We start from the raw sequence: 13187 nt of genomic DNA, 5'->3' as shown, positions 1-13187 counted from the left end.
AAGGATCACATATAGAACTATTGAATCAATATTTATCTCTTCTCGCAGACTTTCTATGCATATCTGTGTAATTTGATTGTTTCATAAGGAAACAGCCAAGTCTTTGACCATTACCCATTTACAAAATCAATATCTCTACTGACTACACATCTTCAAATACATCTTTTGCAGAATAAGAGAATAAGGCATGTGGGATGCTCACAAAACAATTAGATTAAAAACAGCTCCGAAAATATGAACTACACCACTGAGGGTGATAAGGGTAACAAATAAGAAGCCTCCAGTTTAGTGGTATTCCCCTGTAAGAAAGTAAACAGTAAAGTGAAGTGCACCTTTCTCAAGCTCTGAGATCCGTTTGTTCATGTGCTTCGAAGTCGGAATGTTGAAAAGACATGAACGCTGTAAACAAAATGTGTTGTATTTATTTGTTAAGAGCGTTTAAACAAAACCTTGACAGCTCTTTTTAATATTGTATTTAGATAATAATGAAGAGCAAAGAAGAGGTTCAGGGGTGAAACATGCACTTAAAAATGTTAAAACAAGCAGACAATAAAAAATGATCTAGTTAAGCGCGAATGAAAGAGATCGAGTTTGCAAAAGACAAAAGAAAAACATTTGATAAGTTGAAATTAGGAACTACAATTTAGAGCTGATTTTAAAATGACTTAGATTGGTTTGTAAGTGAACTTTACCTGTTTTGAAATGACATTCACCTGAATTTACCCAGTCGAGAACTCGTTTTTCCAATTATTCTGACATCACATGAATGCCCCAACTGCCCCAAACATAACCCTACTTTTAAAGACACCCTTTTTAAAAGTTTGCAGAGAGGAGGATTGCAGTGCCAGACGGACCTTTGACACAGCAGAGAACACATGAAGTGCCACTGAAGTTACACACTGACAGAGTTCACTTCTGCTGCTTTGAGGCTTAGAGCTGGACCGATAAACAAACTTTGTCTCCTGAGACACGTGGCCTATGACGTCCTGGTGCAGAAAGCCCACTGCTGCTGAGTGAATAAAAAGAGCAGTGGATGTAGACAAGGTGGATTGTGCATGTAAAAGACGGATGAACGGATGTCAGGAAAGGCCAGGAGGAGGACCAGGTAGGGGATGAAGTATTTCAGTTATGGGGGAAACTCAGTGGTAGAAGTGGAATCATTAATCAAGACCCCCCCGGGAAACCCTCAGGGAATCAGACCAATGTCATGACCCAGCCGTTGCCATGGGAGTCCAAAGAGCAAATTAATGTTTCAGTCGGAGAGGAGAGATTACCGCTGAGAGGAAACATGAGAATCGATCTGGTGCTGTAGCGTTGTTTTTTTCTCCTGCAGTGGGATTCGTTTGTAAGCTCAGTGCGGTGCCGTGTCAAATTCTTCTTCTACAGTCCTGACATTTGCCTGAAGGTAACTTATTGTTCTGTTGCTGCAGAAGAAGGGACAGTTTTAGAAATATCCTTGGTGTGTTGGGATGCTTGTGGAAAACTACTTGAATAAAAATGTATTCAAACTATTAAACGATCATATTGTCGTCGTGGATCAATTATGTGTCTACCAGTTTTACCGATAAATTAATCGGCTGTTGTTTTAGCTATATTCTTCTTGATATCATATGCTGGAAGGAAGTCATTCGGTGCAGCTTTAAATGTAATAAATTGAAGGGGACTGTTGGGCCTTGGCGGAGGTTTGCACCACTCTGAGTGCCGTTCTAATTTGATCTAACTGATTGAACTCTCATTAAATACTTTTAAAACCCAATCTTTATACCTGAGAAACACAGTCTGTTGCTAAGCCCACTGAACCACTCAGTTGATTTAATGTTTGGCCTTGAAACAGGTAGAAACTTTAACATTTCAGACCCTGTTCACTTTACCAGAAACAATGCGACACATACTGTGGAAACTGAAGCATTGAATTCTGGGAAACCATCTTGTGTAACTGTGATAATACTGTCCCCCTGCAGGGGAATAAGGGGTCCATTATGTCACTGGGTTTCTAAACATATATTGTGTCCTTTTCTTAAACTTTTGTCTTGAACTTTCAACCTTTCAGTCCAACAGTAGAGAAAGATCCAAACCTGTATAACTTTCTCCTCTTTCTCTCGCTTCTTTCTATCCTCTTCATCCAGCTTCCTCTTCAGCTCCATCTCTGCTTTCCTATAATGTTTATAGATATAGATAAAGAAAAACAATCTTAGATGAGACCGACAGCTTATAGTTTCATACATCTCCAATTATGTAGACTACAACATCGTCACTTACAGTCTTCTGTCCTCTTCCTCCTGATTGCGCCGCTGCTCCTCCTTCTCCCTCCTCTTCCTCTCTTTGTCCATCTCCTTCTCAATGTGCTTCAGCCTCTCGCCCTCCTCCTCCTCCTGCTTCTTCTTCTGCATGGAGGAGAGCAGCTGCTCCGAGCGCTTCACCAGCCCCTGGTACTCTGTGTCGATCTCTTTCCAAGTCATCACCGTGGTCTACGATCACAAAATCAACATAGACTTTTAAAATGTACTTGATCTAACTTTTGAATCAATTCTGATCCTCTAGCCTCAGTAGAGTTCAGAACCCTGGGTTGCTTTGAACACCATCACCACAAGGTGTTTGTGGATAATAATATCTGGTGAGATTCCCGCAGGATGCCCGGCACAGAAGTCTGAGGTTTGTTAAATACAAGGTTTGTCTACTGGCATTTAAGAGAGAACGACAATCTTTCACTCATTCTGACTTGGCACGCACCCGTCAGTTACCCTGGCACAACTTTCCCATGTGGCAAAACAAATGGAAGCTGCTGACTGACACTCCGCCGCCACAATGCTGAGCCCCCCCGCTATACTTGTCAGACAATCGTCGAGGGGAGAAGAGGTCACAGCATCGTGAAGATTCATTAGAGTGGCACAGGGAGGGAAGATGACAAGGTCTTGTCCCCAACGTATAGAGGCCTGAATGACAGCCATTGGCACCTCCTGCATTATTCATTCGGCGATGCCATGCCGGGAGCGATTTCTGAGCAGGCACGGTGCCACGCGCGTCCACTGTGGGGCTGCTAATAGGCTAACCGAGGAACACAGGAGAATTGGGGGAGGTAGAGGGTAGAGGAAGGGTCAAGAGTCACTGGTGCGTGGGTGTCAATCAGGATACCTTGAGGAACCCATGAGCATTCCGGTCACACCTGATGATTCCATCCGGGTGACGACAGCAAAATCAGAGCCCAAATCTCTGCATAATAATCAAATGGGTTTGTGATGATCTGCTGCACCTGGAGGGTCCAATAAGACTGGTGCTTATTGCACAGGGAGAGCTGGGATTTCATGAGGCCAGTTTGATAATCTAGCAAAACAGCCTCACTAAATTAAATCACTGGAGAGGAGAGTGTTTTCTCCTCCGCCCGGCTCTTCTTTTGATCCCGGGGTGATTGAAAATATTGATTATGAGAGAATGAACAAGACAGGAACACGGGGTACTTCAGAAAAAGGCAACGTGTACAATGTTGAGGGGGGGGCTACAGGAAGTAAAGGTAGTCTCTCACCTTTATCTTGGCTTGCAGGGCATCAACGGAGGAGGCCAGATCCTGGACCTGTTTGGCCATCTCCTGTTTGCCCTCCTTCAGCACGCTCACCACCTCGTTGAACCGCTCCATTTGTTTCTTCAGATTTCGAACCTTCACCATACCATCGATGCTGTGAGGAGGGAAACATGCTTTTCAGAATTTGGAGAATAACACAAGTTCGATTAAATGGACACGGATTAAAAAAGTGACAAATATCAAATAGAAGAGTTTCTTCCAATTATTTTTGATGACTCATCTTGAACTCAGGTGCGTAAACATGAATTATTCCGATCATATGTGATTTCAGGTGACCAGCTAACCCTGCTTATCATATATTAATAAAATTTGCCCATAGGTCATAGGAGCAAGCAGAGATATAACAAGGGTCAGAGTTATTTGAATGTCAGCTGAACAAAACTGTATCTATATACCCATAAAGACAAAATAAAGATGGACTGAAATGAATGATATATATATATAAATATGACGTACATATATACATAGATATATCTTTATAGTATAGATAGACAGATTGTTTTGTACTGTTAGAAATAACAACCTTCATAACTACATGTTCGAAGTGTTGAAACGTTTCTACTTAAACAATCTGCCACTCACAATTAAATTCAACTCTCAACAACCTTCCTGTGAAACCCATTATCTAAATGGTTGCTTTCACTGGAGCCATGTTTCCAAGTGCAACCCAATACGGCAAGTCGTGTGGTATTTCCCAAAGCAGCAGAGTGACACGTAATTTCACAACAGATGACTTTATAGATTGATTTGAAGTCCTTAATGCACGATGTGGGAAATCCATCAGAATTCACCAAGCGTGAAGCCATTTGAATAAAGACGGAGAGAGTACAGGGTAGAATAAAAAGGAAAAAATATATAAGAGGGAAAAGGTCGCGGAGCAGAAATATGGTTGGAGTGATGCATGTGTTCAAGTGTGTGTATGTGTGTGTGTGTGTGTGTGTGTGTGTGTGTGTGTGTGTGTTTGTGTGTATGTGGAACAGGGGCAGACTCACCGTGGCTTATGCTTCTTCTTGCATAACCACATGCGGACAGACTTCTGAATCTTAATGCAGGCCTGAGCTCTGTACCTCATCTTGTTCCTGACTGTAGAGGACGCAAACAAACAGGTGTAAAAATACTTAAATACAAATGACAAACCCATATCTGCACAACTTGAAAGAATTATATCATTTCCATACTTGTTCTTAAGGGGATTTGAGGCATTTTAAGCCCAATGTAAATTTAAAGATTCATTTAAAATTCAAAAAGCTACAGTCAAACTTTATTTTTTAAGAAAGAAATATTGCAAAGCTGTGGAAATAATAAAGCTAATAACACAGCCACACTATAATACTATAATATTACTGCCATACTGAGTACTAAGAGTTTAGGAATTCACAAAAACAAGCAGTACGGATTACCGTTTGTGCACTTTCCCCTCACCGTGGCAAACACACACGCATACACACACACAAACATATACAGGTGCAAATGAAAGTGTAATAACAAGGTTCAAGTGTTGAAGGTAATAAATGAGTGGGAACTTAAATTTCCTCAGGTCAGGTCATGCAGAGGCAATGTTCTGCTATCAACGCTGATGTAGCTTCATTTGATGCTTCCACACAAATAAGCAGAGGCAAGCCTGCACTTTGTTAAATGGTGGGAATCAATAACCTGGCACAGGGTGTAATGGTTCAAGGAACTGCTTTGAAAGAACTATTCTATATCGCTGGAGGCTGCTGCCTTCCACGGGCAGAATGAACGGAAAAGTGTGAGATATGATTTGGTACGGCTGAAAGAGCCATAAAATACTGTGAGGAAATAAGAAAGGATCTAATCACTGCAAAGTTAAAATAGTTTAAAGGTTCAGTTTGTAAGAAATTGAATATAAAATAATCCTAATGATGTTTTCACTCGTGTGTAATCATCATAATCCAACATGGCGAGACAGGTAATTTTTGTAGATTTCAGAAAATGCTGGTGCATCCGATGTGAGACCTGATCTAAACACATGGAATATGGTGTTCTACTTTCTTTCTCCAGACTGTGGCGTGTCGGGGGATTTCACATACGTTTGATGACGGACAGGCTGCACCACTGGACTTTCTTCCAGCAGCTGCACATCAACCACTTGTTGACTTTCTGCAGCAGCTCTGCGAGGTGGTCTGGGTCCGACTTCATGATCTGGTCAAACTCTGCGAACTGACACACACACACACACACACACACACACACACACACACACACACACACACACACACACACACACACACACACACACACACACACACACACACACACACACACTTGTGATATCAAGAAGTGCAGCATATGGTGCAGATAATGAGCTGGTAATGAGTCTAGAGGACCTGACTTTACCTTTCCAGGGCGGAAGAACACTCTGGTCAGTCCAAACTTAAAGTCAGCGTCATTCAGCCCCAGAGCTTTGAACAACGCCTGCAGAGGAACACATTTACATTCAGTGACACAGCAATATTATATAAATGGTAAAGAATTAGGGCACTGATCTGTTTATGTTTGTTAATCATATTACAAATATCAGTGTTTTTGGCTTCGTACAAAATGCGCAACTAAATTGGATTTATTTCAAACAGATTAACTTGTTATTTCAACCCCACAGCAGTTTAAATGTTTCCACTGAAGGAGAAACTGTTCATCAAAACAGGTTGTGTTATCCCACCTTGCAGAAGAGTCGAGGGTTCAGCCGTGTGAGTTTGTCTGGCATGTACTGTTTATACATGTCGTAGAGCTCGTGGAAGGGGGCTCTGGAGGGGAACCCCCCCTGCATCAGGTCCAGCACTGACACCATGCCTGATCAAAACAACCATACAAACAAAGAAAACAGGGTTTTAACAAAGAAACTGGATCACCTGAGGAATTACAGAAAACTACTGACAGGTTTGTTCTGTTCCTGTCAGTAATGCACATTTTATAGTCACTGTTTTAAATTAGCAGAGTTTTACCTGGTTTTAAAGCTAAATTTAGAATATGACGAATCCCCTTAGGTTATTATAGTCAGTGTCCAAACTGTGTGTTCAGCACTTACAGAAATAACTTAGTATGACTAGGAAACTAAACTATTAAGAACTGTGGCATTACAGTGCAGTGTGCAAAACAGATATACTGCACTAAAATGAAGTACAATAGATAAAGTCAAAAACATTCTAAGGCTTTTTTCAGTCAATACTGTTTTGAAACCACTTTGAGAAGCAGTGCGAAAGACATAAATTTACAGATCCTACATTGCTGATTTCCTTCCTGAACAAGAGTCCAATATTTAACTACAAATCTAAACACTGCTACTTTGCTCTCAGATGTGCACTGTCTGGACATTGTCTAGAATTTTTCCAGACCGGCTGTAAGTGAGAACACAAATGTAAGTGAGCGAGTAAGCCCATGTGAGAATATAGCAAGAAATTGTCCCAACGAGCGAGTGGCCACATTGACGAAGTTTGTTACACGCAAGCAACAAAAAAAAAAGATTTCAACTGGGGAAGAAAACAAGATTCAAGATAAAATTTGATATCTGCAGCAGAATTTATGTTGTGTCATGTCTCCTGCATGTTCTGACCATGAGCCTGAATGTTCAGGACATTTTCTGTTTTTGTGAATTCATCTGACAATCTCCTGCTGCCTTCTTCATGTGTGACAGTCAAACTCAGGAAAAATGTCTACACCCAATTTTCCAGACGTTTTCCAGAGCTCATGTTTGAAAATGGCTATAGAAATATATTTGCACCAGGTTCTTAGGTGTATATGTTCTAGATACAGACTATTATGATATGTTTCTGTGTTGTTACCTGAGCACTGCAGCTGGGAAAGAATCAGAGCTCCTTCAAACTGGTGGCTCACCATCTTCAGGTTGGGTTTCACACAGCGGATGAAACTTGAGCCCTGCACACAACGAACATTAGTCGGGGAAAAATGGATCTGTCTCAACCCTGACATCTCAGGCCGTGCCTGACTAAAAACATATCTACTCAATTATAGTCCTGCAGCATATATATTCCATGACATACTTTTGATTGGGGTGATTCAAAACGAGTTTTCTACTGAATATGAAATTAAAGAAAGTGAATTTGACTCACAGTGCTGCGAAGCTTCTCCAGCAGCAGGTTCAGCTGAGTCTGTGGAAGCAAACAGACGAAACAAAATGCTTCACGATGACTTTTTAAAAATGGTTTCGTCATGAACGTATCAGAGACGGAGGAGGGAAAACTGGAAGAACATACTGGAGAACATAACATGCTTCAAACCAAGTATGCACACAGGACATACCGTGCAAAATGAGTGATTTATGAATGAATTATGTTAAAACTGAGATAAAAAGCCAAAATGAAGGGTGTGTTGCTAACAACGGTTTTAGGAATCAAACATTTAATTAAAATGAACTCATCTGGCACATCATCTTCATGCTTGAGTCGATGTCTCATGCATTTGTGAAGGTACATAACAAGTGATGAAGAAAAGTCAAATCTGAAGGAGACGTGCTTCACATAGAAGTAAGAGACAAGACTGGAAACTGGAGTTGGGTGAACGCCGTGTACTTCCATCTCACTCTGAACACTTCACCTCATTTTTTCTTTCCCTCATTCTTTTTTTCACCACTCATCCTATTTTCTGACTCCTACTCTATTATACCTCAAGCTGACTTTATCCAGCTTGATCCACCAAGGAAGGTTTTCTCAGAGGAAAGAGGGAGAGGGGACTGGAGGAAACCTAAGAGGGGAGCGGTGAATGAGGCGCAGAGAGAGGGATTGGAAAGAGGAGTGGAAAATGAGAAAAGTTACAGAAGAAGATACGAGATAGAGAAAGACACAGAGTAGAGCAGCGTTTTTCAAACACCAATTTTGCATTCCCGGACACAACCTGCGAACATACATCGTTTTATTTTTTAAATATATTGTATGGTTATGTCTTTAAAAAGTCCAGTAGGATAAATACATAAAAAGATAAAATATATTATATAAAGGCCCCTGAAGATAATATTTTTTATTATCTAAAAACGTTTATTCTTCCTTTTCAGACTTTTTCAAAGACAAATTAAAAGGTATTATTATAATGTAAAAATGAAAAAACTTTATTTTTTTTATCAGCTTTCGGGATTTTGACAATGAGAAATGACAAGTGTCGACTTTACCAGTCACACTGACCTTGAACTTGTTGCCGACGCTGATGAAGCCCAGTTTGCCAGCCTTCTGTTTGGAGTCCTTGGCAGTGCTGGAGTTCTCAAACAGCTCTCGAACAAACTTGTCTTTGGATTCGGACACCAAGCTCTCCAGGGACATGTGCAGGGCATCATTATTCTTCTCCACAAACCGGGTCTGCGAACACAGACATGCATACGCACATTAACATTTATGTAGCTACAGAGCTTTAGGGTTAGGGTTAGGGGATAACTTCACCAAAGCTAGTTTTTATTCGTATAGGAGACCTATTTCTGTTTTGTCATTGTGAGCATTTGCTGTTTTGTATAAACTGAATATCCTAAGAGTTTTAAATGAATCACCTTGAGCTTCAGGAAACAATTCATAGCATTTTATGACATTTTATTTGTGATAATTGAAAAACACTGTCACCGTTTCATAGCAGACGGCTCCAGCAAAGTGCCGGACGATGAAGCCCTCGTCATCCCGGAGATTCCTGTGAATGGTCAGCTTGGACTTTCTTGGAACCTGAGTGGGAGAGGAAGAAAGCAAATCATATTTAATGAGTGTGCTGAAACACACAACCAAACATGCTCTGATCGTATCCATCGACATCTCTACAGCAGCAACAAGGCATCACAAACATTCTACAGAAAAATTTAACTTGTTTAATATGTTTACTTGCATGGATATAAAGGGAAACAAGTGCACACTGTCAAGATGTGTAATGTGAGTTTGTGTCACAATCATCTTGTGTCTCAAGGATTATGAAGAACCACTTTACATTTTCTTCTTGAACAGAAAATGTAGCAAGCAGCATTTTAAAGCCCTAATAGCTTAATCAGAGAGGAATCCATACATCTTTTTTCCTTCAAGTTTAAAACTGAATGGCAGAAATGTCAACTCACTGCATATTGAAGCACATTAGAATTCATGTCTTTTATTCTATTTCTATTTTATAAGTGTTTGTATTTGAATGTGGCCGCCGCAGCTCTTATCTTTAGCCTGAATCGGTGTCAAGGCTGCATTTTCATGCTTGCCGAGATACAGCCACTGACAAAGAGGGAGGGAATGGAACTGTGTGACAATCACAAAACCTGCTGTAACGCACAGCCGGAGTGAAAATAGGCACAATGGCAGAACCGCGGTGCGGCTAAATACACAAAAGAAAGTGAATAATGGCAGAAGAGCGGAGAGAAATAAAGGACAAAAGGTGAAAGATAATAAGAAGCGCGGTGGAAGAGAAGGGAGAGGGAGGGAGTGTGGGAAAGAGCTCTGACCGTCAGTCTGAAGTGGTCTTTGTGTTTGCTGTGAACGACCAGAGCAAAGTGTTGGTCGCTGGCCTGCGGGAGTCGGTTCTCTTCATCCAAAATGTCCAGGATTCCCACCAGCTTTGCCTCCACTAGGTCTGGAAACAACAGATATTTATCCATCAATCATAGCGCTAGAATTTGTGTTAATGTACAGTAAATACCGTGTATAAGAACTTCAAGTTAGTATGTCGAAATCCATAAGCATCAATATATGGTTACAGACGACAACAAATCCCATTAATCTCTGCTCTCTCAAAGTATTGAGGGAATTTGTGAGGGAGGAATAACATCAACAATAAGCTGTGTTTCAATTCAGGGGCCGCATGTAGGCTGTTCAATCTCAAAGACTCCTCAACTGATCACCACATAATCGATACTTTCCTTTAATTGGGATCTTTCCTCACAACTCTCTCTCTACCTCTCTTTTACTAGCTAGTGCCAACACAGACACACACACACACACACACACACACACACACACACACACACACACACACACACACACACACACACACACACACACACACACACACACACACACACACACACACACACACACACACACACACACACACACTTCTGTACTCAGACTAGGTAAAAGTGAACACAATTGACATACGCCTTTTAGCTTTTATTGAGCAGGGAGGTGATATCCGCTCACGAGTAGTACGACATTATTCTGTTCATTTCGCCTCCCACCATGAGCGTGATGTCGGAGGAAAATGGCCGCCTTGTCAACACGGTCTATTATAACGTACAAAGACCTTTGACTCGACATTTAGTTTCTGAAAATGAGATTTCTCGCAGATTTCCACTGTTTACTGTTTCTGAATGGGAATATTGAAAGCACTGAGCGTGTTCATCAGGACGCTCATTGAGCTTCATGTCTGAATAATTCATGCGTCTCGCTGTGTTTGGAAAATAATCTAATAGCCAAAACTAAAAATTTGCATGGCCAAGCACCTGTGCATAAATCCCGGAGATTGATGGGTGAATTAATGGCCAACCCAAACGGTCATTTGCAAGTCATAAAAGTTATTCACGGTTGTCAGTTAACCTCGCACCCGAATATTCACAGCCTTTGAAATACAAATCAAACTGCTTCACCTTGATACACTGACGACTTCATCCCATTAATGTGAGGATGCATTCGAGGACGGGGACAACAGAAACAAGGTGCTATCATCTCTCCGGGTTCTCGCGGCACAAAAGGGAACATAAGCCCTCCAAATACTCATCACGCCTGCTCCCTCCACACAGACGGATATGCCAGCATCTTGGATAATGAGCCGTTGGTATTTTTGTCCCTGTGACAGGTGTATTTTCTGTGACGTGTAGCCCAGAGCCCAAAGAATGGCCCAAATGAATGTCATGTGGGTGACCTGATATCACACCTGAACCAACCTCAGTACATTTGTGGCGTGTGGGCTCTGTAGACAGCCACGTCTCTGTCACTACATTAAAGGCAGCACTTCATCTTAATGATGTTCCCGAGTGTCACCCAGTGATGTACCCATGGTGCGAGATACATGTAGATATCAACACACATACGCCAGGACACATGTAGCTTTTTGATCATTTGAAACCACATCAAGTCGGCTGTCGTAGAAATAGACGTGTTCAAGGTTTTTTATTTTCCTCTGCTCAGGAGGGAATGTTTTTTATATTTGGCCACTGTCATCTGTTGGTTTGTCATCAGGATTTTGCAAAAACTACAGAATGGATTTTCACAAAACTTGGCACAGAGTTGGGACATGGGCAGAACAAGACAGAACCCAGTAAATGTTGGTTTAGATCTGGACATTGCATCATTGCAAGACGTATTCACCAATTTACCAGACAATATTCAATTGATCTTTATCTTGACAAATTTAGGGAACTAATATCTATGAGTTTGGGGAATTTGGTGCAGTTGGTTTGAATTTAAGGGGACTGACGGCCCTTGGTAGAGTGGAGATTATGTAAGCAACAGTACACAAAAATAACCAGATTTCCATGAAACTTGGTGGAAGGATGCTGTCTGGGTCAGGAAAGAAGCCACACAATTTTGGTGCAGATCTGGATCAGAGGGCAGATCCAGGGTTTTTTATTCTATCTTTAACATTATTTGATTTTTTTAAAAATTTTCCCCAATTTGTCAAGGGATAATAATCAAGAAATCAGGCCTATTTAGAGTACTCATATCTATGAGTGTGTAAAATTGGGTGCAGCTTGGTGGGGACTGTTGAGTGATCTACTGAATGCCATTCTAGTGATCTGCCTTGAAACTTTTCATTTTCATCAGTTCCATCATTTTCATCATTTCCATCATTTCCATCATTTTCATCAGACAGCGACAGTGACACATCTCATCAGGGAAATCATGAACTTTTGAAAAGAATCTGTCCGCACAGACATGTAATAAAACCAAAAATCGATGCACAGAGTTTGAGGGCCATTAGGGTTTCAGAGAGGAACTTACCTATGCAGTCCTGATTGTCAACATAATGGACCTCATTCACGCCCAGCCCTTCCCTCTGATACAGCTCTTGCTCCTGCACAGACCCAAAGTCAAAAATCAATGCTGGAAATACCGGTTTGAAAGAGAGGTTTAATAATCAAATATTTAGTGGCACCTCAAAAAACAAACAAACAAAAACATCAAACCCGTAATACGCGATTCAGTTAATGAGAAAGAGGCCGAAACCAGAATAGTGGAGCATTAATTTGAAACCTTGGAAGGAAATAACGCTAAGAGATCACAGGAGGAGGAACAAGCCTCGTCGTGTCCCTCGAGAAATTAGCATTCTAATGAAAGAGCGCACGGGAGAGAGAGAGACGCAGGGAAAACATGCACAGAGGGAAAGACAGAAGGAGCTTGCAGCCCCCACCACCTCCTACTGGCAGGTGAGGGTTTGGCTCGTGAGTGACATGACATGGCAGGTTTCCCAGGACTGAAGAAGTAAACCACACCGAACCACCTGAGTCCAGACGGCGGATCACCCACCTCTTTGAGAATGCGCTCGTTGAAGAACTGCTGCAGTTTCTCGTTGCAGTAATTGATACAGAACTGCTCAAAGCTGTTGTGCTCGAAATACTCTAAACACGGGAAGCAGGAACAAAAACACATTTCAATTAAATCCAAAATGAAAAACATTAAAATGCTGTGTT

General features: G+C 41.3%; 1 protein-coding gene across 5 annotated transcripts in view; it reads right to left on the bottom strand.

Annotated features, from left to right (window-relative positions):
* Window positions 1-13187, bottom strand: part of myo6b (myosin VIb) — a 33057-nt gene that overhangs the window by 7751 nt on the left and 12119 nt on the right. For all 5 annotated transcript variants that reach the window (XM_061082678.1, XM_061082677.1, XM_061082673.1 and 2 more), the window contains 14 exons: window positions 13024-13115; window positions 12499-12571; window positions 10005-10132; window positions 9157-9252; window positions 8731-8901; window positions 7666-7704; window positions 7378-7471; window positions 6258-6388; window positions 5936-6013; window positions 5629-5758; window positions 4570-4660; window positions 3521-3671; window positions 2260-2468; window positions 2076-2154 (listed from right to left, as the gene is read on the bottom strand). In XM_061082678.1, coding sequence (XP_060938661.1) covers window positions 2076-2154; window positions 2260-2468; window positions 3521-3671; window positions 4570-4660; window positions 5629-5758; window positions 5936-6013; window positions 6258-6388; window positions 7378-7471; window positions 7666-7704; window positions 8731-8901; window positions 9157-9252; window positions 10005-10132; window positions 12499-12571; window positions 13024-13115 — 1562 coding nt within the window. The remainder of the gene's footprint in view (window positions 1-2075; window positions 2155-2259; window positions 2469-3520; window positions 3672-4569; window positions 4661-5628; window positions 5759-5935; window positions 6014-6257; window positions 6389-7377; window positions 7472-7665; window positions 7705-8730; window positions 8902-9156; window positions 9253-10004; window positions 10133-12498; window positions 12572-13023; window positions 13116-13187) is intronic.

The sequence above is a fragment of the Limanda limanda genome, chromosome 12, assembly GCF_963576545.1.
Source record: "Limanda limanda chromosome 12, fLimLim1.1, whole genome shotgun sequence".
Taxonomy (NCBI): Eukaryota; Metazoa; Chordata; class Actinopteri; order Pleuronectiformes; family Pleuronectidae; genus Limanda; species Limanda limanda.
The sequence above is the reverse complement of the archived record's forward strand: the minus strand, read 5'-3'. Positions and strand labels throughout refer to the sequence as shown.